Source organism: Eptatretus burgeri, chromosome 10 (genome assembly GCF_056783735.1).
Source record: "Eptatretus burgeri isolate ZD-2024b chromosome 10, Ebu_testis_v1, whole genome shotgun sequence".
Classification (NCBI taxonomy): Eukaryota; Metazoa; Chordata; class Myxini; order Myxiniformes; family Myxinidae; genus Eptatretus; species Eptatretus burgeri.
In genome coordinates this window covers 9,564,451-9,589,666 of record NC_140970.1, presented here as the reverse complement: position 1 = coordinate 9,589,666, position 25,216 = coordinate 9,564,451, and the positions used below count along the sequence as shown (strand labels likewise).

General features: G+C 44.9%; 1 protein-coding gene across 1 annotated transcript in view; it reads right to left on the bottom strand.

Moving 5' to 3' along the window:
- The window catches only part of LOC147017932 (A disintegrin and metalloproteinase with thrombospondin motifs 3-like), a 279,852-nt gene extending 255,985 nt beyond the window's left edge, over positions 1-23,867 (bottom strand). Inside the window, exons 1-4 of the mRNA XM_085899925.1 lie at positions 23,698-23,867; positions 23,435-23,574; positions 22,615-22,976; positions 22,343-22,490 (exon numbers count right to left, since the gene is read on the bottom strand). Coding sequence (XP_085756051.1) covers positions 22,343-22,490; positions 22,615-22,976; positions 23,435-23,525 — 601 coding nt within the window. The 5' untranslated portion in view covers positions 23,526-23,574; positions 23,698-23,867. The remainder of the gene's footprint in view (positions 1-22,342; positions 22,491-22,614; positions 22,977-23,434; positions 23,575-23,697) is intronic.
- Positions 23,868-25,216: the final 1,349 nt, after the last annotated feature.

Genomic DNA, 25,216 nt, shown 5'->3' with positions numbered 1-25,216 from the left:
ATACAGATATGTATGCAATAATGATGGGTAGTTCTCCCTTTATAGTTTACAATAATGGAAATGACTATTGTTCAAAATGATCACTATACAGGTTTGGAGACAATGGCCTCTTCCAGACAACCGTTGACGACAAACAATTCTGTCACCATATACATACATATTGTTACGGTTCTCGGAACCATATGCATACAACAGATAGTTGTCCTGAGTCAGTTAATCCATTGATATACGTGTAGTTAGATCCCTTCCTTGTGTTTAGTGGGAAGACAAGGAAGTGCGTTGCGATGGGCTATAGTTAGGATTAATAAATCATTTTCCCCCTTTTATTTTATTCCCTCCTTTTTCTGAGGTAAATTCATCTCACTTGCTACCCTCGTTTCGCTGGCCACAGCATACCACCGTCTACCCGCTGTATCCGGAGTCTCGTTTTCTGAGGCAAATTCCCGACGTTCGCTATGGAAGCCGCATCAGCATCCACCTTCCCAAACCCAGACACGCGCGGCGTGGGCGGGCCAAACTAGCGTCTGGCCGAAACCCCGCCCAGAAAGGCGGACCACATGAAGTCCCGGTCCAATCGGGATGCTCGGATCGGACGATGACGTCGGTTTCGCCATGGCTCCTCCCCGAGCTCCGTGATCTATAAAGTACGGAGCAATCCTCAGAGTGGGGGTGAAGTTGGTTGTTGGAGATCGAAAGGAAGAAGTCGGTTGTTGTTGATTGAAAGGAAGAAGTCGGTGGGAGTTGGTTGAAAGAAGGTCGAAGGCGTGAGAAGTCGGTTGGAAAGTGGAGAATTAAAGGAGTTGTTGTGAAAGTGTTCCTGCGACTTGGCTCTGCCTACGTCTCGCCTCGACGGCCCACCTACTGTACTGGTCCCCGCCGAAACGACTTCGGCCAAGCCTCTTACCTGGTCCTGTCTACTGCTCAACTCTCGCCATTTTGGACTCCGCTCTCCTCCACTCAAGCTCCTGCTGCAGACACGATGACCACACGTGCGGCTGTGGACCGAACTGCACAGCTTTTGTCGGGTGCCGCACCACGGAGCATCCCTCCCCCCGAAACGCTCAGGTACTAAAAACTGTGACCTCAACTCCCTCCCTCCCTGGCTGCAAAAGTCCTTAACCTTTCATTGGGTTTATTTTGTCTGAGTGTGTCTGAGTGTGTTGGCGCCTGTCCGTGAGATAAGCCTGTATAAGATCTTCATTGTTGTAATTGTTATTGCTTTTATTAATCTCACGTCAAGTCTGCACTGTGTCTGCTTTTGTAAGTTGCTTGAATAACTGTCGCACCCCACACCTCTCTCATCTTTCCCTGCATTACATCCCCAATAAACCTTTTGTTGTGCCACATGCTTTTCCTCGCTTATTGTAAATAAATAATAATTGTAGAAATGTTCCCAGCTCGCCTTTGTCTTTTCCTCCATTGGTCCAGCATGATTCGGATCTAAGTTTAGCCGGGTCTTTATTCCCAACAATCCGTTCCTTCTAGCCGGTACGTCCTTGGCAGTGCCGCTCAGCTGCATCTGATCCGGAAAGGTGATCCGTAGTTGGTAGAGTGATCCTGTTCGGACAAGGAGTACCAAGGGCGTGGTTCATTGGTGGTTAAACCGCGTGGTTAATTAGGTAACCTGATTCTAGACAGGAGGACCCTAGGTCACGCGGTTGAGTTAATGGCGTCCATGGTCGGTTAAGCGACCCGCCGCGTCACGGAATTATCCGTGAGCGATGGCCTACAATTCCGGGGAGTCTGGTGGGAATCGATGTAGCTTTGGTCAACAGGTGGGGTGCCTCCACCTAGTGGTCTTCTCACCCGACCCCGCAACAATATATATATATATATATATATATATATATATATATATATATATATATATATATATATACTAATAAAAGGGTGTGTGTGTGTGTGTGTGTGTGTGTGTGTGTGTGTGTGTGTGTGTGTGTGTGTGTGTGTGTGTGTGTGTGTGTGTGTGTGTGTGTGTGTGTGTGTGTGTGTGTGTGTGTGTGTGTGTGTGTGTGTGTGTGTGTGTCCTCCTTAACTCCAAAAGTATAATACCTAGCACTCTGAAACTTTGCATGCATACTAAGAAAACTCCAAGGAAGTGCAAGAGTGAAAATTGGGTGTTTGGGTTAATTAAAACACCCTTTTTGAAGATAATGGCATTAATTATATCCTTTATCACATGCATCCTCAGCCACATTGCTCTCTGGGTTGTAAGGTGTTTCCTGGGTAACCTCGCCGAGGTCTGAAGTTGCCATGTTTTCTGGCCTGCTCAACCATGCCTTGACTTGGAACAGGCCAGAATGATTTCTTAATGATAAAGTTGTTCTTTCACTTTCCTAACCCATATTATCGAATGCCTGTTCATCATAGCTACAAATCACTGGGTACATTGCAATGCTTTCAATATCCGGAGACGTCAGTGTTTGTCGCTTGACATTTTGGGCATCTCCGGGAGGTGTATGTTTGACGTGTGACTAATCGCGTGCCAAACAAGCCGTTTCTTAACAACCGTTTCATTGAAGTGCTTGCTTGATTGCTTCAGCCATTTGGTGAGTGCTCTCCAAGCTGCTTGGTTATTCATTTCGGTAAAGTATCCATGCCCTCAAAGGAACCTCGAGAAATGTACGTTTCCACCTGTGTTGGGTCCTGCGATACCGTGCGGTTGGTGTCTCGGGAGATGCAATTTTTTTTTTTTTTTACAAGATATCGCTTTGTTTACCTTTTGTGTAATCTCCTAATATAATCCACCCCTCACTTCGACATCGACACATATATAAAAACAATAAGGTCGATCCGATCACGTGTTTGTCATGATCTGGATGTGAAGGCGGAGAGCATAGATCGACATTTTGTGTTCTGAGCCTTGATGTATTGTTTTTATTGAATTTTGCTAATTTCCCACTTGAATTCCTCTTTCAAAGAACTCGGTTTAAAGGTATATCTTTGTGTTTATGTATTTTATGTATGTATATAAACTGTATTACCATAACGCGTGTGTGTGCGTGTGCCCTTGATTGGTATCTACATATGTGGGTTTCAGAATGTGGATTAGAGTCCTCCCAGGGTGGGCTTAAAGTATCCACCTTCATTTAAGTAAGGGGTCACGATTCATGGACCAAGCTGTGAAGTTTTCTGTTCTCAAAGTTTTCTGCCGAAGGCTCTCTGCAGGATCGTTACTGAGCCCGGGACGGCTTAAAACTGCAGTTCATGTGTAGTGATATTCCCAGGGATAGAATTTTAATATCTTTGTGAAGTTCTTTGTCATCATTCCCGTGAGGTTCTTCATCATCATTCCGTGAGGTTCTTCATCATCACTGGTACAACTTTGACATTCTTCAGCTTCCAGGATCTTTTCACTTTATGCTTGAGATCTTGGTATTTGGTCATCTTCTTAATTTCTGTATTGGTGGTCCAGGTCCAAAATCACCGGTATTAATGTGAGCAGTACTTCAATGTTTTCAGTGATTACTATAATGGAAGTGTGTGTGTGTGTGTGTGTGTGTGTGTGTGTGTGTGTGTGTGTGTGTGTGTGTGTGTGTGTGTGTGTGTGTGTGTGTGTGTGTGTGTTTCAGAGTATGGAATGGAGTCCTCCAAGGGCGGGCTCAAAGTATCCACCTTCATTTCGGTAAAGGGTCACGATTCATGGACCAAGCTGTGAAGTTTTCTGTTCTCAAAGTTTTCTGCCGAGGGCTCTCTTCAAGATAGTCACTGAGCCCGGGACAGCTTCCAACTATAGTTTGTAGTGATATTCCCAGGGATGGTTTTTACCCCTCAGCCCGAATTGGGCTGAAAAAGGGATATTGTCGTCACAGGCGTTGTCCGGCGGGCGTCCGGGCGTCCGTCAACTTTTGGTTTCCGTCGATTTCGAGAATGCCTTGTCCGATTAAATCCATTTTTGCAGTGTGTGTGTTGGGGCTGGGTAGAGGAAGGTTCCTTTCGATAATCAGTGCGATGCGATATCCAATATGGCGGCTAGGGCAGCCATCTTGAATTTGGTTTCCGGACAATAACTTGAGAACGGCTTGAGAGATTGATTTCATTTTTGTGTGATATAATGGGGATGTTTAGAGGAAGGTTCCTTTCGATATTCAGCGCAATCCGATATCCATTATGGCGGCGAGAGCAGCAATCTTGAATTTGGTTTCCGGATAATAACTTGAGAACGGCTTCACACATTGATTTTATTCTGGCGAGGTATAATGGGGTTGAGTAGAGGAAGGTTCCTTTCCAAAATGGGCATGCTGCGATTTTCACTGTGGCCGCCTCGGCAGCCATCTTGAAATTGGTTTCCGTCAATTTCGAGAACGCCTTGTCCGATTGAATCCATTTTTGCTGGGTGTGTTGGGGTTGAGTAGAGGAAGGTTCCTTTCGAAAATGGGCACGCTGCGATTTTCAATATGGCCACCATCTTGAAATTGGTTTGCATCAAGGGGCTGAGTGGTTACGCCTGCTTTGTGGTGCTATTTTTTTTAATATCTGTGAGGTTCTTCGTCATCATTCGCGTGAGGTTCTTCATCATCAATGGTATAACTTTAGCATTCTTCAGCTTCCAGGATATTTTCACTTCATGTTTAAGGTCTTGGTATTTGGTCGTTTTCTTGATTTCTGCATTATTAGTGTAAAATCACTGGTAGTAGCACCTCGATTAGCAAAGCCTTCTCTTTTTTTTGTACCCAAGTATGATATCTGGTCACAATGCTTTGTTTTCGATGTTCACGCCGGATGGGATCATAAGGTCATTTGTGAGCGTTACTTCAATATTTTCAGTAATTGCTTTTCGTTCATTTTCCCACAAATTTTCTGGAACTGGAATATCAAAGTTTTTTTTCAGATGTGCCTCCGGATTACTTTACAAACTCTGTTGTGTCGTTGTGTGTACAGCTGTTCTGACATGAGGTGTGTCTCTTTACTAACCTAACATTTCATTCTCTTTACTAACCCCACCTCAACCCCTCACCTGTCTTTTTTTTTTCCTCCTCCCCCCCACCCTTTTATCTCGCTCTGTCCCCTCCTCACTCACCCCTCCTTATAAAATACAGCACTCTCTTCCCACAGTGTGTGTGTGTGTGTGTGTGTGTGTGTGTGTGTGTGTGTGTGTGTGTGTGTGTGTGTGTGTGTGTGTGTGTGTGTGTGTGTGTGTGTGTGTGTGTGTGTGTGTGTGTGTGTGTAAAACACACCCTCCCTCCCGCAGTGAATAGCAACGTTTGGTGAGGTGTCACTCTCCCCACAACCCCCTTAACTCCCCTTTCTCCATCCTCTATCTCCCCCCCACCCCTACACTCGATTGACCTGTCAGCTTGTATTTGCTAGTTTTATATAAAACTCTTTCTAACCACTGAGTCATTCACTTACTGACTGACATTAAAGATCGGTCCCTTCCAGGTGTCATAGAAAGCTGAAATTTTGTGGGTCGATGAACAGACACCTGTACAACAGAAAGATTCACTGAATCTTTGGAAAACATTAATAAATGAAAATATAAATAAATGAAGAAAAGAAAAAGAAAAAAAATGCAGGTGAGCGACCCGAGACAATGGGGAAGCACGGTAATTCTGTGTGCCGATGGACGTCGAAACCGATACATCAGGAAAAAAAAACAAAAAACACAGAACCGTCGGAAAGCATCAGTAAATGAAAATAAATAAATAAATGAAAAAATCAAATGCAGGTGAGCGACCCAAGACAATGGGGAAGTACGGTTCATATGCTTAAACAATGTGAATGATATGTATGTATGTATGTATGTATGTATGTATGTATGTATGTATGTATGTATGTATGTATGTATATATATATATATAGTTAATGAGAAATATATTCGACTTGGTGGGCGAACCTTATGATGAATGACAGTCAATAATATGACATGTACCTTGTTACCTCTGCCACCAAAGGTGGATGGAGGTTATGTTTTCACACCTGTCTATTTGTCTGTCACCAGGATATCTCAAAAAGTGACAAACTGATTCGGATGAAATTTGGTGGACAGGTTGGCTGTGTGCCAAGGATGAATTCATTTGATTTTGGTGCAGATCAGGTTCCAGAAATTAGAATTTTTAAAGTGATTCTTCACCACAGGGAGATGGTACCAAAAACTATGTATCACATGATATCTCAATAAGTTGTGGACGAATGACAAAACTCGGTGGATGAGTTGGTGAGGTGACATGAACAAGCCAATTTGATTTTTGTTAAGATCTAGATGGAGATTCTGCTTATTATTGGGATACAAATCGTTAACTGCTCATCCTGGTGCAGGTATATGTTCTCCCAAGTGCTGTTATAGTTGTAGAAATATTAATTTGGTTGAAAGCACCCATCCTCCATTAAAGTCTTTACTTCAACAAAATTATGTCCCAGGGATGCCACGCATATGTATACTCGAGCAGGGAGCTGGCAGTCTTTTCTGTCACTTTGGGGAGCGAGAACCAGGATGATCATGACGATTCCCTCACACATTTGGTCACCAAAGAAGAGGACTGGCAGGATGGCCGAGAGCAGCGTTTCTCAACCGGAGGCCCGTGGCCCCTCAAGGGGGCCATCGGCCTTCGACCGGGGGGCCATGAGCGGACGCCGAAAAACTGTGATTCAGAATGCAGAAGCTTGTAATGTACAATTAAGGTGACGAGTCTCCGGTCATTGTGTCAAAGTAAAAAGGATAGATGAGTTTAACCACGATTTTAAAAGAGAAGGCGGAGCCCACAGAGCATTCATAGTAAACCAATGTTTACAAAAACGTTAGAATTTTGTTTTTTTTCAATTTTTTTTCTCAGATGTCGAAGGTTCGAAAATGGAATGACAGCTATGTCAAGTTTGGATTCACGAATGTCAGTCGAGATGGCGTGGCCTGCGCGCAATGTCTGCACTGCTCAGTCGTGATGTCAAATGCGTCACTACGTTCTTCCAAACTTTCAAACCATCGCGACAAGATGCATCCCGGAAGGAAGGAAGATAATATCGACGCTCTGTCTGCGAAACGATCACGATATGACCGTGAAGTGACACTTCCCAAATTTGGATTCTGGCCAGAACAAAAACCTGCTCTTCAATCCAGCTATGAAGTGGCATACCGAATCGCGAAGTGCAAGCAACCGCACACTATTGCAGAGGACCTTATCAAGCCATGTACAGAGAAAATGGTGGAATTGATGATCAGACCAGAGGCAAAAAAGAAGATCCAGCGAGTTTCGCTCTCTAATGACACGATCCGACGACAGATTGACGACATGGCCGCTGATGTGTGCCGTCAAGTTTGCTCCGAAATCAAACAAAGCATGCTCCAGGCGAGCCTTCAATTAGACTAGTCTACCGACACCGCCCTGGAGAGCCAGTTGATCGCCTTCACTCGCTACGAGAGAGAGAAAGGGAAAGATGAAGGAAGAGTTCTTGTTCTGCAATACCCAACCAACCCCAACGACAGCAGCAGATATCAAAGCTATTGTGGACTCTTTTTTTGAAGCTAATGGACTCGGTTGGCAGAATTTCAAGCACATTTGTACTGATGGTGCCCCAGCGATGGTCGGCGTCAGAGGAGGGTTTGTCACGCTTGTGAAGAATGAATGGCCCCATGTGACGTCCTCCCACTGTTCGCTACACCGATACGCTCTTGCGTCAAAGACTCTTCCGCCTCGTTTGCTGGAAGTCATGGACGTCGCGGTCAGTGATCAATTTCATTCGTGCGAAGGCCAAAAATCATCAGCTCTTCCAACTCCTGGCCAACGAAATGGGAGCGGAACATGTTGGACTTCTGTTCCACACCAAAGTCCGTTGGCTATCGAGGGGGAAATGCTTCTCTCGGCTGTATGAACTCTGGGTTGAGGTGGAAATCTTCCTGCGAGACAACGAAAACAACCTCCATGTCCACTTCGACAATGAAGAGTTCGTCATGATGCTCGCCTACCTGGCCGATATATTCGGCCGACTCAACGAAATGAACCAGTCCTTGCAAGGCCGTGATGTGACAGTCAGTGACGTTCAGGACAAGCTTGCCGGACTGTCTGCTAGAATGGAAGTCTGGCAGGCACGAATCAAGGCCGTGATGTGACAGTCAGTGATGTCCAAGACAAGCTTGCCAGACTGTCTGCTAGAATGGAAGTCTGGCAGGCACGAATCAAGGCCGTGTACACTGCCTCGTTTCCTTTCTTGGACGAGCACCTGTAGACGCAGAGGATTGAGCTTCCCATCAGCATCAAAGATTGCATCCCTAGACATCTCGACAATCTCTCCACTGAGTTCAAATCGTATTTCGACGATGCACCGTTGGATGTTCCGTGGCACAAAGAGACCCGTTTAACGCCAAAATTGAACCAACTGAAGACGAAGCAGAGGAGCTGGCAGAGTTGAAGGTTTCAAAAGCAATGAAGCTGGTCTTCAGCAACAAAGAAGACCACTCCACCTTCTGGTTGTTTGTTCAGGATGCATATCCACTACTCAGCAAGAAGGCATCCGTAATGCTCATTCAATTCGCCACAACATATCTTTGCGAATCTGGATTTTCTGACCTTGCGACCATTAAAACGAAGTCCATAAACCGTCTTGACGTTGGGAACGATATTCGACTTGCCGTGTCCAAGACGGAGCCGGACATAAGAGGCCTCGTCAGACAAGCCCAACAGCAAGTGTCTCATTGATTCTATTGCTTAGAAAAATGTTTACTTTGATTTATCTTTTAAGACTGAGTAAATAAATTTCATAAAACGAAATCTGCATCTTTTATTGAAGGGCAGGGGACCACGAATGTTAAGCGACTCGGTAGGGGGGCCATGGGCCATCAAAGGTTGAGAAACGCTGGCCGAGAGGAATGCACACTGGCCTCTAAGCTGTCTAGCCCGAGTTCAAATCTCAATACAGCTATAAACTGCCATCCGGTGTTTCATAGGTGTGGTGATTCAGCAACGTGTGTGCCTTGAACTGCATGGCCCATCTGCCAGCATTAGTTGGTAGATGTTAAAGATCCCATAGTGTGCCTCATGAACAGAAGGCAAGTTATCGCTGGCACCCTGAACAAATTCCAAATTCCTGCCCTAACCTACTGAGGGCATTGCATCGGTATCACAGCCGCACCCTCAGCCAATGATGCTACCCCGCAGCATTGTGCTGCAGATGAAAGAAAAAGAAGAAGACCAAAGAAGAAATGTGGAGACATCAATTTGACCCAAAATTCAAAAGCAAATCTTTACAATGGAAGAATGTTGCCTCTTCACCTCCATTGAAGTTCAAGTATTGCAGTGAATTTGAAAGATCAAGATCAACATTTTCTGCGATGCTAAATGGTGTGTTGCTGGTGCATTTTCTGTAACATTGCTGCACCAATAGAGACTCCTGCACAAGTTGAGGAAAGTGATCAAAGAAAGATGACAGTGTAGAAAGCTGTGAAAGTTCTCCTCCTTCTGGACAATGCTCCTGGTCATGCCTCAAGAGCTGGGGAGGCAGGCACCTGCAATGGATTGTAGATTTAAGTTGTTACATCATTTGCTCTTTTTCTCCTGATCTGAATTTTTTTTTTATTCACCTTCAGTTACAAAAAACGCATCTCCTGGAAAGGTCCACGGGTCCATTGATTTTGACAAGGAGGGTATTTTGGAAGTCCTGAACCAAATTGATGGAACATTCTATTGCAGCAGAATGGAACCACTCTGAGAAAAAGGTGTACTAAATATTTTGAAGTCCAAGGGAATTATACAGGATTGAAAAACGAAAGCTTAGGGAAAGGGCGTGCAGGTTTGCTCGAGGCTGTTTGGCAATATGTGGGTTTTACCTTCGCCTCCAAAAGGTGGAAGGGGGTTATGTTTTCACCCCTTTCTGTCTGTTTCTTTGCTTGTCTGGTTGTCTGTTGGTTTGTTTGTGTGCAGGGTATCTCAGAATGTTGTGGACGGATACGGATGGAATTTGGTGAGCAGGTTGGGTGTGTGACGAGGGCGAACCGATTAGATTTTGGTGAAGATCCGGATCCGACGACAAGAATTTTTTGAGCGATTCTTCACCATTGAGAGATCTCAAAAAGTTGTAGATGGGTTCGGACAAAATGATTCGATTTTGGTGAAGATCCAAATCCGGATCCAGATACGAGAGTTATTTAATTTTTTTAAGTGATTCTTTGCCATTGAGAGATCAGGCCAAAAACGATATATAGCACGATATTTCAATAAAATATTGGGCCCAATATGTTCTACTGGGTCAGGCAGCCATTGCACTCTACTGAGTGGCGGAGGTATGCTCTCTACCGAGTACCCTTCTCATTTTGAAATGTTTTGTTGCTGCCTGGTGGGCCTGCAAAACACAACTCCATGTGTGAACTTCTGGTATATTTTGTAGTAAAATGCTGGCAAACTAGCTGCTAAATTACGGTACTTTTTCGAGCCTAACCATCTTTTTTTGATCTTGAACATCATGTGCACTTGACCATTGACCCAAATGACTGTGGTAGTCATTTTGGAAAGTCACTGAAAAGAAAGAAAAAAAAACGATTCCCAAAATAGCTACTGTTAATATGTGTGTAGCTAATAATCAATTTACTTGGACAGAAACTTGTGTCCATTTAATCATCAAGATTCCTGTTTTAAAGGCCATTCTTTCCAAGAGGGAAGAGGAAGAAGCATGACCTGGAGCATTAAAGGAGCATTCACAATGGTATGGAAGCAGCTCACAAACAACTTACAACAACAACCATATATATGACTTGGTGGACAATGACACCAGCAACAACAACTTGTGATAAAAGATCCTTTTTTTTGTGCGTTTTACTTCATCTTACATTCTAATTGAGATTCACAGATAGACATGTAATATGTTTTTGAAGTGCAACATGCTGTCTCGTTATTAAAGCTGTCAGTGAAGTGATAAGGTAGGCACGGCCAGTAATACTGTAAACTAATGAAGTACGAAGGACAGCTTTGTGTGACAATTTGTTCATGATGGGATAAACTTTGTCAATATATGGCTGTATTCCAACAATCCAGCAAATAAGTACAACTACTTGATGTCTGCTCTGATGTTTTGCCATACTCATGAGAACAGAAAGCTTGGTTCTGCCTGAACACAGTTGCAGGATGTTAGGGGTCCAAAATTCTTAAGAAAGAAAAGGTCAAATCCATCTCTTTATTTGATGCAAATCTTTAGAGAGACAGAGAGACAGAGAGACAGAGAGACAGAGAGACAGAGAGACAGAGAGACAGAGAGACAGAGAGACAGAGAGACAGAGAGACAGAGAGACAGAGAGACAGAGAGAGAGAGAGAGAGAGAGAGAGAGAAAGAGAGAAAAAGAGAGAGAGAGAGAGAGAGAGAGAGAGAGAGAGAGAGAGAGAGAGAGAGAGAGAGAGAGAGAGAGAGACAGACACATCAGTTTTTTTTTTTTTCACTGTTCCATACCAATGGAGGCATTTGAACATGAAAAAAAATACACCTGTAGGCCCCTATATTTTAAACAGTTTTTGCTGTCTGGAGCATGTCTTTCCCACTTCAGATTTTGCAGGATGGTACAGAGGGAGCACACTGAGCCACTTACCTTTGATCTATCAAGTCTGGGTTTAATTCTGGCCAACTATAAACTGTTGGATTGATATTTTGCAGGCAGGGTGTTGAATCACAAATTGTGCTGTCCCTCAGATGGATGGTAAACTGGGTATCTCATCTACTTGTGGAGAGGAGGAGATTGGGACTGCACTCTGTTCAGAGCTTTGGTGCTGCTTAAGCAGTCTCCTTGACTATTGGGCACAATCCTGGACGGGTCGCCACTCCGACACAGTATACCAACACGCTGGCACTCATTTTGCCGACCTCGGAAAGATGACCTGCCGAGTTAACCCAACCTGGTATTAATTCAACAGCTCAACAGGATTTGAACTCAGGACCCTTGAATCCAAAGCCCACCACCCTAACCATTAAGCCAACGCCAGGCATCTGCTTGTGGGCCTACATATAATGCTCGTTATTATCTAGCATTATCTATGGTAATGCTAGCATTATCTATAGTATAATGCTAGTTATTTCCAAGTTCCTGTTTCGATGAGAATATTTTAATACATGTGGATATATTTGTGTTATGGATTTATTAGATACTAGACGACCCGTGAACCCGTTGGGTTCCCGTTGTGACAGCCGTTGATAAAAAAAATCATTTCAAATAATTTTTAAAAAACATAACTCCAGCGAACTATACCGCTGAGGTTGTTTCCATTGATCAAATTCTCCCAAAGAGTACTTCACTGAATCGGGAGTTGATTTTTTTAAATATTTTTTTTCGTTTCTCGATTTGAACGAAACTTGATACTGCACACCACAGGAGAATGGTGAGTAAGGTGGCCCTAAAATTTTTGCGCTATCGTGTACCGTTTTGGCTGTATTTCGGGAACATACATACATACATACATACATATATACAAGATGAGAGTTTTAGTAATATATAGATAGATGTATGTATTAGTCTTTTCCCCATTCACAGTTTTCTTTTCATTATATAACCTCTCATTTTCTTCTCTCTCACTTTATTCTTGAACTGGATAATCACATCCTGCCAACTTCTTATCTTATTTTCTCACTTTCCTCTTGAATCAGTTTGAACTGCCTGACTCACATATGGTAACCTCCTTCACCCGCTGTTTTTCTCTCTGAATTGGTCTAAACCGGCCGATGGCCACCGAACCACGACGGGAGAGGGTTTCGGAACATAAATGATACACGCCCAATAAAAGCAGGACCAATCCATGGGAGAGGTCGACGGAAGTCACCACGCATGGCCAATCGCATCAGGTGAGAGTACCCATGTGCCTTGGAGGGATCCCCCAATCCGATTGCGGTGAAATTCAGATTTGCAGATCAAGAAGGAAAAAAAAAACAGGTGGGGTTAATACCATGGACGAAGGAGAATAAAAGGCTAGTGAGCACGAACTTTATGCGTCTTGTCTTTGTCTTAGTTGTGGGTTCTGGACATCGTCGGTCTCACTTAATCATCAGGGAGAAGAGTTGAGTCGAGTTGAGTCAAGCTGCACTTTGGCATCATTGTTGTCTTGTCTTGGGTCAGAGTCTTGGCTGGATAGTCATCATTTCGCTGGCTCACTCACTGCTGGAGGAGTTGTCTATGCCTGTCACCATAGGCTTGCCCCGTTGCGTCTGCCATCATCTCCCTGAAATTTGTGACAAGCTGAGCTGCATGAAACCACTTAGTGTGCACAGGATTCACGAGCCGCAGGCTGTCGCTGATATCCAACGAAGCTGCGCCAGCTTCTCCGAGTCATCGCCGAGGTTTGAAGGGGTCTGTCTCATTCACTACAACCCTTTCTTTTTCTTTCTCTTATGTCTGTGGTCCCATATATTAAAGTGTTAAGTTGATTGTGCACATACCCAAAGGTCACGAGTGCACGAGTATTGAGTAATGGGAAATGATGACTTGACTTGTATCCATGTGCTTTGATGATTTGAATACACTAGTGCGGGCCCGTAGGTGCGTGCCCGTAGGTGAGTGCCAGTATATGCAGCCCTCTCTCGCCCCCCCCTCTCTCGCCCCCCCTCTCTTGCCCCCTAGTCTTGCCCTTCCTCTCTCCCTCCTCCGCTCTCATCCCCCCCTCTGTCGCAGATATTGGTCGACAGATAAATGGCCATAACTTGGGAAGCGCTCGTCCGATTAATATCAAACCTCGAAAAGGCACATCCGCGGGTCCCCAGCAATATTCCTGGCAAGTTTCAATCAGATTGGACTGTCAATCGTGCAAAAAATAATAATAATAATAATAAAAACAAATAAATAAACATTAATTGTGACATCATTCGTGACATCATAGCACCGTGTCTTGTCATTGGTCGACAGATAAATGGCCGTAACATGGGAACCGCTTATCCGATTAATATCAAACCTTGAAAAGGCACATCCGCGGGTCCCTAGCAATATTCCTGGTAGGTTTCAATCAGATCGGACCGTCAATCGTGCAAAAAAATAATATAAATAAATAAACATTAATTGTGATGTCATTCGTGATGTCATAGCACCGTGTCTTGTCATTGGTTGACAGATAAATGGCCGTAACTTGGGAACCGCTCGTCCGATTGACATCAAACCTCGAAGGCACATCTGCGGGGCCCCGGCAATATTCCAGGCAAGTTTCAATCAGATCGGACCGGCGGTCGCAGACAAAAACAGAGAGACAGACAGAGAGACAGACAGAGAGACAGACAGAGAGACAGACAGAGAGACAGACAGAGATTGCTGGAATTATAGATAGATGTATGAAACCAAACTTCTCTCCTCATTCATCCTGCTCACATGACAACGGTGGCATTTGGTGGCTGAGGTAATACGATTGATCTGGAGATTGGCCCGCATATAAGAGTGCAGTCACATGACTTGATACCACTTAGCCATTTAAAAAGATCTGTCACGTGACTGCAGGCAGGATATCCGCTCATACTGAGAAATTCGCCTGTACAGTAACATGGCTCTAGATGTGGGAGCCAGCAAGAAGTTCCAGGGACGACTGGATGTCATGGTTGCTTCATGACTCGCCGAACCCCTCTGGAGTTATCCGATGTGGTGACCGTCATAATGTTTTTTTTTTAAGAAACAAAGGCGCATCCAACCAAAAAGTAACTCGATAAAAATATAAAAATGACCGTTTTTACAGCCATTTTTCCCTGCTGTGCATGGGTTTGGCTTTTTCTTGAGGCAATGTTTTATGGCCGGATGCCCTTCCTGACGCCAACCCTGGTCACCTCTTACGACACACAGGGATATGGTACACCTATTCTAACCGGGGCATACACCGGGACCAGTACACTGGCACTCATTTCGCCGACCTAAGAAGGATGACAGGCTGAGTCAACCCCCTGGTGTTAATTCAGCAGCCAATGGGGCTTGAACTCAGGACCCTGGGATCCCAAGCCACCATCCCAACCACTAAGCCAACACCAGGCTTCAAAAAGTAACTAGATATACTCTGCTAATCTAGTAATAAACAAGCAAGCGAAGATCCGGTCTCAGGCGACGTTTCACCCACTTCCCAGTGAGCTTGATCTATTGGCCTTACTTTTTGATTGGATGTTCTATATATATATATATATATATATATATATATATATATATATATATATATATATATATATATATATATATATATATATATATATATATATATATATATATATATATATATATATATATATATATGTATTTATTTGTTGATTTATTTTTTAATGACCTTAGGTTAAGGCGGTTGAGATTATTCATTGGATTAAAAAGAAAGGCACAGCCATCCAAAAACGAAAACTAGATTCCACTCTCCAATTTGGGTAGAAACAGATAGGAGCAGGATCAGCCTCAGGTGACGTTTCGCTTGTGATCTCCAAGCCTTCTCAAGCCAAAAAGAACCAGCCAGCGCATGCGTCACATGTTCGAACCAGTGCACTAGTGTTATAATGATGCATGTGTTTAATATTTAAAAAAAAAAATTGGGGGGGTGGGGGGTGGGTGATGGGGCATGAAAGGGAAACAAACATGTTTGTAGAGTGAGGAATGAACAAACAAAGATAGCACATTCACTTTTCTCAAAGACATAACAATCACGACACAGGTAATCGATCACCGCTATACCTCACCAACCTAATATTCCTGTGAATATTGATGCACCCCTCGTACTGCGATGCTTCTAAGTTCCTACGTAACTCAAATTTAGACCTATCCACAGCTTCTGCTGCCACTACGTTTCCAGGGAGACCATTGTATTATTATGAATTGTGGTGCTATAACTGATTCCTGAGGCACCCCACTACTTACAACCTCACAGCCACTCTTTGCTTCCTATCACTAAGCCAGTATTTAATAGTTACCTAACGAGCAGCCACTCCGCAAACCCTAACCTTAAATTACACCCTTCTATGAAGAACCTTTTTCAATGCCTTCTGAAAGTCTAGAAACACGACATCCATAGCACTTCCCTTCTTCTTTTGTATGCAGCACAAGGCTGTGAGGTAACATCATTGGCTGTGGGTACGGTTGTGCCGCTGATGCAATGTCCTCTGTAAGTTTGGAATTTGGTCAGGATGCCGGCGATAGCTCAACAACTCTTCGTGAAGGACACCATGGGATCTTTAACGTCCGCCAACTAATACCGGCAGATGGGATTCCCGTTTAACGTCCATCCGAGGGATGACACACATATTGATAAATCACCCTGCCTGTGAAACACCGGGATGACAGTTTATATCTGGGGCAGAATTCAAACTTCGGCTAAACAGCCAGCGTTTCCCTGAACTACCCAATCAGAAACTGCTTCGTAAAACTTCAATAAACTTGTTAAACAAGAACTCCCTTTTGTAAATTGATGCTGAATGTCTTTAATTAATTTAAATATATTTAAGTGTTTGCCCATCTTATCCATAAATAACATCTCCAACATCTTCCCTACTACTGAAGTTAAACTCGCTGGTCTATAGTTCCCCAATTACTCTTTTTATCCTTTTTTCAAAAATGGTGTTACATCTGATACTCTCCAATCATCTGGTATCTGTCCTTGAGTCCTAAGACATGTCAAATATATTGGTTAACGTCATGCTTATCTTCTCCGCCACCTCCTTCAATGGGTAAACAGACAGCGATGGTTTTGAGACAGGTGACACCCTCAGACCGTTTGACAACAATAGTGTGAGCCAAAAGGGAGAAAGCTTTGATTGTGGAGGTCAATCATCTTTTGTGTAAGAGAGTTATCAAATATGATAATGAGGTCAAACTACCACAACAACTACTACTAACCCAGTCTTTTTAGAAACAGACCTTGCAGAATGTACATGACAGTGCACGTCAGCAAGGGGCAGAAAGGACGAAGAAAATTTCCCATGCTCGAAACTATTGGCCAGCAATGGTGAAAGCCATCGAAGCCCACTCCCATTCCAGTCCCCCTGCCAGGAAGAAAGCTCAACCTCCCATGGGTCAATGGTCCCGAGAAAGCCACTTGAGATGCTTAGTATCGACTTAATTGTCTTAGAAGCTGGATGCAAATGGAATGAGAATGTCTTAGTGATGATGGACATCTTTATGATGTACATGTAGGCCATACCAGCGAAGAACCAGAAAGTCAAAACAGTGGCAGAAATATTTGGAAACGAATGGCTTGTGTGGTTTGGTGTACGACTGCATCTGCACAGCGACCAAGGCAGGAATATATGGAGAAGTTGTTCGAGAACTGTCGCATTTATGGGGTAAATAAACCAGAACCCCTTACCACGCACAGGGAAACGGGCAGTGTAAGTGATTCAACTACACGCTTCACACCCTACTTTACACGGTACCTGGATAAAACAGGCCCCAGAATGAGCATTTGCCCGAGCTTGTCCATGTCGACAACTGCACTCCAGACCCTTGCACTGGTTATTCACCTTAGTATTTGCTCTTCACGTGAGACCTTCGACTTCCAGTTGACAACCTTCACAGTCTGAACAACGAAGACACAGATAAGAGCAATGTGGAGGATTGGTTACCTGATCATTAGAGACAGGAGACCTAGAGATGCGTTTGAACTGGCTATGAAGGGAAGACATAAGATTCAGGATGTGTGGAGCCCAGGCCCATATGAAGTTATCCAGTGTCCCGATCCAGAAGAAATGTGTATGTTATTCAGCCACGAGAAAGTGACCAGGAGTTTGAAATACCACGACATGGAACTGTTCATTCAGAGGAGCTGGTGTCAACAGTCGATGTCCTCAGTAGAACTGTGGCCCACAGTGAAAGAGAGCCAGCCACTTCAGATGCAGCAGGGGAAAGACACTCCAGGACTGATGGTGTTTTCGGGGCTGGTGTTGAAGATGTCACACCGATGGAATCAAGCGAGGATTTGAAATACGAGGAAGAATTAGACAATACAGTACTCCTATAGTCCTTGCTAGTCACAGGTCCCGTTCAACATCCGGACGTCCACAGAACGCGAATCACCTGCCGCGGCGGATTAACTCGGAGACTTTCAACTCTCCTTTAAACCCACGAGTTGCTACGGATATAACTCAAACACATTATTTTTGGTAGCAATGGTATTGAGTAAAGGTAAATCGGAAACTACTGTAATTTGTGCAGAGGTGAAGACTGGGGACTTGGGTTGGCATTGTTAGTAATGCGTGATGATATACCCTGTGGACATTGAATGGTGGTTGGAACAATAACGTCTAAAAGGAGAGAATTCTCAGAGGTCGTTGCTGTGATAACAGCTTAACTTACGATTTCTGTTTCATCGCCACATACAGTGGAGAGAACAAGTATTTGATACACTGCCGATTTTGCAGGTTTTCCCACTTACAAAGCACGGAGAGGTCTGTAATTTTTATCATCGGTACACTTCAACTGTGAAAGATGGAATCGAAAACAAAAATCCTGAAAATCACATTGTATGATTTTTAAATAATTAATTTGCATTTTATTGCATGAAATAAGTATTTGATCACCTACCAACCAGTAAGAATTCCAGCTCTCACAGACCTGTTATTTTTGTCTTTAAGAAGCCCTCCCATTCTCTACTCATTACCTGTATTAACTGCACCTGTTCAAACTCGTTATCTGCATAAAAGACAGCTGTCCACACTCAATCAATCAGACTCCAACCTCTCCACAATGGGCAAGACCAGAGAGCTGTCTAAGGACATCAGGGACAAAATTGTAGACTTGCACAAGGCTGGGATGGGCTGCAGGACAATAGGCAAGCAGCTTGGTGAGAAGGCAACAACTGTTGGCGCAATTATTAGAAAATGGAAGAAGTTCAAGATAACAGTCAATCTCCCTTGGTCTGGGGCTCCATGTAAGATCTCACCTTGTGGAGCCTCAATTATCATGAGAAAGGTGAGGGATCAGCCCAGAACTTCATGGCAGGACCTGGTCAATGACCTGAAGAGAGCTGGGACCACAGTATCAAAGAAAACCATAAGTAACACACTACGCCGTCATGGATTAAAATCCTGCAGCGCACGCAAGGTCCCTCTGCTCAAGCCAGCGCATGTCCAGGCCCGTCTGAAGTTTGCCATTGACCATCTGGATGATCCAGAGGAGGAATGGGAGAAGGTCATGTGGTCTGATGAGACCAAAATAGAGCTTTTTGGTTTAAACTCCACTCGCCGTGTTTGGAGGAAGAAGAAGGATGAGTACAACCCCAAGAACACCATCCCAACCGTGAAGCATGGAGGTGGAAACATCATTCTTTGGGGATGCTTTTCTGCAAAGGGGACAGGACGACTGCACCATATTGAGGATGGATGGGGCCATGTATCGTGAGATCTTGGCCAAGAACCTCCTTCGCTAAACAAGAGCATTGAAGATGGGGCGTGGTTGGGTCTTCCAGCATGACAACGACCAAAAACACACAGCCAGGGCAACTAAGGAGTGGCTCCGTAAGAAGCATCTCAAGGTCCTGGAGTGGCCTAGCCAGTCTCCAGACCTGAACCCAATAGAAAATCTTTAGAGGGAGCTGAAAGTCTGTGTTGCCCAGCAACAGCCCCAGAACCTGAAGGATCTGGAGAAGATCTGTATGGAGGAGTGGGCCAAAATCCCTGCTGAAATCTGTGCAAACCTGGTTAAGAACTACAGGAAACGTCTGATCTCTGTAATTGCAAACAAAGGTTTCTGTACTTAAATATTAAGTTCTGTTTTTCTGATGTATCAAATACAAATTTCATGCAATAAAATGCAAATTAATTATTTAAAAATCATACAATGTGATTTTCAGGATTTTTGTTTTAGATTCTGTCTTTCACAGTTGAAGTGTACCGATGATAGAAAATTACAGACCTCTACGTGCTTTGTAAGTGGGAAAACCTGCAAAATCGGCAGTGTATCAAATACTTGTTCTCCCCACTGTATAAGGGGCTGCGTCACACCTTGCAATTGTTTACAGAAGTGGAGAACAGCTGATCGTGATCGTTTCCATGGTTGTGCTGCCTCTGTATAACTTACAGGTGTCAAGTGTTTTCTGATACCTCCGACACAATTTGCAATTTTATTGAACGGAAACTTTGTTTAATGATGGCATATTGAAAAGTGTTGCAGAAATGTTCGTGCTATTTTTCTCACGAGAAGAGAACACATTTCCGCAGCAAGTGGTCTGGACGCCATATTGTTACGAATTACACGCGTTGTTTTGGCCGAGCCGAGTGAATCGTTTGTGTCATCATTTGGCCGGCTTACTCGCGATAATATTACAGTAATACGAGTTCCCTTACAAGGAACTTTAATACAGGTGGAGGCCATTAGGCCCATCAAACCCTGAACGAGTTTTTCCAACTTATGGTTGTTTGTCCATGCTCTGCACCTATTAAATGCTGAGCATCAAGCAGGAAGCGGCACGTACCATTTTTAAATTCTTTGGTACGACTCAAGCAGGGTTCAAACCGCCGACGTACTAAACCTGAGGCAGATGCTTTAACCATTATGCCACCAAGCTGATTAATATTCTTGCTGTTTGAATAGCTGTAAATTGATTATGTTCCCTTCGATTATTAGGGTTGGCAGAATAGCGTGGAGGTGTGTGAACTCGACTTTGAGCTGTCCTGCCTGGGTTTGAATCTCCACCAAGCTATGAACTGTCACCCTGGAGTTTAACATGTCGGGTAATGCAACAACGTGTGCAACGTCCATCGGAAGTACGTAATGCCGGAGGACGCGTCTGCCAGCATTGAGGGCACTGGTGGTTATTAAGGATCTCACGGTGTCTTTCATGAGGCGAGTCATCGCCGGCACCCCGACCAAATTACAAATTCCTGCCAGTTAAACACAGAGGCCTGGTCAGCGGGTTAGTGAAAGACTGGAGCCATAAATGCTCCCTGACCAACCCTACAACAAGGTGGGAATAATTGGGGCTGCGAAAGAAGTTGATCTTTCTTGGTGTTGATTTGTGCCATGTAATTTGATGCCAGTTGGTTCACGAGCAAGTGACGACTATATTCGTTATGGGTGTCTGTCTGTCTGTCTGTCTGTCTGTCCCAAGCATAGCTCCGTGGGTTTTGATCCGATCTTGATAAAATTAGGGTGCGAGGTTTGTATCATGATCTAGTTGTGTTTTTTTTTTTTTGTATACCTTGGTCGAGGCTCGTATGAGAGCTAACACACAACTCAGCAAGGAGGCATGAGACAAGAGGGGCGGGAGTGGAAGGGACAAAACATTGGGGAACAGACACATTAGGTGAACTGTGGAAGGGAGAGGGATGGGGATGGGACGGGGAACATGGCGAAGAGAAGATGGACATTACAGGGACTTTCAGGAAGGAAAGCAGGAGAATTGAAGGAAGTGGGCTTGGGTGGATTATCGGGGGTAGAAAAGATCGAGGATTTGGATGGGGGAAGATAAGAGGTGGTGGTGAACAGCATGTGCCACGCTTTGCTTTTTCCACGCGTGTGCCACGCGAATTTTCCGGAGAATGGGCGTGCTGCCCCCATTATGGGCGGAGCCACGCCCAAAAAAAACGTGTTTTTAGGGGGTAGCCGCTTTCAAGTTACATCTTCTCCGAGGAGGTTTGTCGAATCTGGCAGGGGTTTCGGTATTTGGTTAGCCCAATGGCACCTGCATAGCCCCACGGAGCTCGATTTTTTCATTTTCGTCTCAAGGTCAAGGTCACAAGGTCATGAACTTAGAAAATGTCAAAAAAAATCAATAAATTGGGCATCAAGCTCCGAGGGTTTTCAACTGTTTCGAATGAAAGTTGGAAAGCAAGTAGTGCTCTTCGAGTACTACAACTTTCATCATTTACTTTATTCCTGAGTCCCGCCAGTTGGCCCGTGGCGTCCCCTCGAAGGTCAAAAAATAAAAAAGGCGAACTGTATACATTGCTCGTGAACCATCGCAGTCTCCAGACTTGTCTTCGATTATTTTCATTATTTAATGTTCTTTAATTTGTTTGTCCTCTGTGGTACTTTTATTCTGTTAATGGCAAAGTCAGTGTAACGTTCTAAATTTCTCTCGACGAACCAATGTATTATTTTTCTGATACATGGGGTTTTACATGACCCGGCATATCGTCCTGTGCCCAGTCGTCGGTCGAAGATAAACAGTGGTGGCACTCATCCCTGTGTTGTGTCAATTTCTTCAGGTCACATTTGCAAAACTGTTTTCACGTGAACTATGTCTGACTATCACTATAAACAAATTTGATCTTTGCCTCTTCTTTGAGGCGTTTGCAACATCGACGCTTCTTGAACCGATCATTGCAAGTTTGAGATGAGGGTTTGCATGTGGAACAAAGCGAGGTGAACGAGGTGTTACGTGGACCTTGCCGTGGGTATTTTGCGAAGCTGAGGACATGCGTTGGGAAGAGGGAGTGGGGAAGGTGCGCTCTCGGCTATCCTTCCCCCTCTGCGATCCTTAAATTCCTCTTGTTGTCATCCACTCACCGTGTGCCACGTCCTGTGTTCCATTGGTCAGTGCAGACAATCGGCGGTACACGAAGTGCAGACGGCCGCCTCCAACTTCATCCTCGACTCGTCCCAGTTCTGCCGGCTCGATGAGGAAATCGTCCTCTGGGGTGCGAATGATCCCGGCCTAGACGGAGCACGCAAGGTTAGGAACGTGGTCACATATGTATGAAGCGAATGCACTGCAACGATCCACAATAACAGCCACCATGACAGTCGATCAGGGTTTATACCGCGTATGGGAGACCTACCAGGCCGTCACAGTTGCTCAGTGCCACAGCGGCTTCGGGGTGACCAGACACGCTGCCGGTGTACACACAACCCGAGGGCAGCGGTTCTCTGTGCCAAGCACCCTCCGAGTCCTCCTGCCACTCCGCCACTGCCCTGGGTGCCACCAGGTGGGTATTGGGCTGCAGCCTGAGGTGAAGCTCATGGCCGAACAGCGTGACGTTGAAGAAGATCATGTCTCTGGGGGTCGGGCTGGGGGCCTGGCGGCGGCTTCGTTGTCGGGGTGAGGCTGAGAGCGTCGTGGACATGAGGTGGCCGTACCTGTCCGTGCGTAGTGGACGTGTGATCGTGAAGTCCGAGACACGGGCTCGCGGCGATGGGGCGGCTGTGGGATAGGGACAGGTTAGGTCACCAACATCCAGATAAATCAGAGAATAGGGGTTATGGTGTTGGGGGGTGGGGGGGGGGGAAGAGCACAATTATGGGGCAATGAAATATCAACATGACAGAATCACAGCAGTAAACTAGCAACCTTGTTGGACAGGAAGAGATGACTGGATCAAGGTCAGGGTCTTCTGACATTGTCAAGTTCATAAATTAATAACAACAACCCACAAACGATCTCAAAACTCCACCTCACACGGAATTGTGACGCACTCAAACATACCGACCCGGGGTCTTCAACCATTCCGGACATGGTGTCCAGTACCGACAAAGCGTGGCACATGCAAGTGGTGCCGTTGCAATGACCGAACGAGTGGTGCCCACGTGCGGTTGTGTATGCAGTCACAACCGCTTCGTGAGTGCAAGGATCCTCCGACCGGCCGACGGAGTTCCACTTACCGTGGGTTCTGAAGGTACGTATCCCTGACTGCTCGTCTCGTAGGGCTTGCGCACAACCCAGTGTCAAGGAAATGAGAAGGAGAACCTCCATTTGACGTCCGCAGCCTTGGGAGCCAGGCGAGAAAAGAACGTGCAAGAAGCTGTAAGATTAAAAAAAAAAAAAAACCTCAAAAAAAAAAACCTTGCAACGGGAAATGTTACCAAATATTAACTTTGTGTAAATTATATTCCTGAGTGGTCTCAAGACAAAAAAAAAGTTTTGCCTTTGGTTTTGTAGTGCGCAACAAAACAGGGATCCAGAGGAGCCGAACCGCTTCCTCACGACTTATCCCTCGAGGATGGGAGAAGCTGGGAAGGGATTAGAGAAAAGAGGAAAGAAAGAGGGAGAGGGAAAGAGAGGGATGTGCGGGCAGGGCAGTGCGCTGCAGACCGCGCATGGGAAGAAAAAAACGGGGGGCGTGCCGTCATCTTCGGAACCGCGCTGCGATTGGTCAACAATTTTAGGAGGCGGAGTAAAAACACATGTTGCACTTCTTGCCTCCCGCCCTTCTGCGTCATTCATTGGCTGCGCATCTGTGACGTCGGAGCTCAATTGTGACATTGCCACGCGGCAGGAGGGACCGACAGTTTGATTTGAGAACACAGAAGGAAATAAAATTCGACAGATAGAGATAGCGGGATGTTATTAAGAGTAGAAATAAAAAATCAGGAGACATGGAAAAGTTTTTGTTTTTTTTAAAAGCCTTCATTGAGAGACAAAGGTGGGTGGTATTTCGGAAGTATACCGGTGTAAAAAAAAAAAATTAACCACAAAACGGTAACTGTGCTATCGATTTTTTCACACCACACTGAAAGTCTTAACCGACTTACCACTCAACTTGTAACTGGTAGCGTGTAGAAAGAGAAAATCTCAATCCTCCACGGATTACTCGCAGCAGATGATAAAATGCTGAAATGTCGATATAGAACAGGCACGATGGACCAAATTCCAAATGGCCTTCACCAGTGCCTCGATTCTCTCATTCTGATGGACCATACCGCTCTGTTACGGTTACAGAGCGTCGGTGCTGCCCAAGCAGTTTCTTGGCAAAGGTTGCACCGTGCCTGGTTTGCCATTGCCTTACCAGCAGGAGAGTTTGGGCAGGAATTTGGAATTTGTTCAGGGTGTCGGTGATAGCTCGCCGACTCTTCAGGAAGGACACCATGGGATCACCCTGCCTGTGAAACCACGAGATGACAGTTTAAAGCCGAGTCGGGATTCAAACACAGGCTAGACAGCTTACAGGTGAACGTGCGTACCTCGAGGCCATCCTGCCAACCTGTGCCTTACTTACCTTGTGATCATTCCAATTCTTAACACATTACGTACAAGATATAAACCTCCCCTCTGCATGGTCAATGCCTTATATACAGTGTACAGTTTCAGTTCACCTGCAACGAGATGTTTTTTTTTTTTTTTTTTTTTTTTTTTTTTTTTTTGTATACCTTGGTCGAGGCTCGTATGAGAGCTAACACACAACTCACAGCAAGGAGGCATGAGACAAGAGGGGCGGGAGTGGAAGGGACAAAACATTGGGGAACAGACACAGGTGAACTGTGGAAGGGAGAGGGATGGGGATGGGACGGGGAACATGGCGAGGGGAAGATGGACATTAAAGGGACTTTCAGGAAGGAAAGCAGGAGAATTGAAGGAAGTGGGCTTGGGTGGATTATCGGGGGTAGAAAAGATCGAGGATTTGGATGGGGGAAGATAAGAGGTGGTGGTGAACAGCTGTTTTGAAA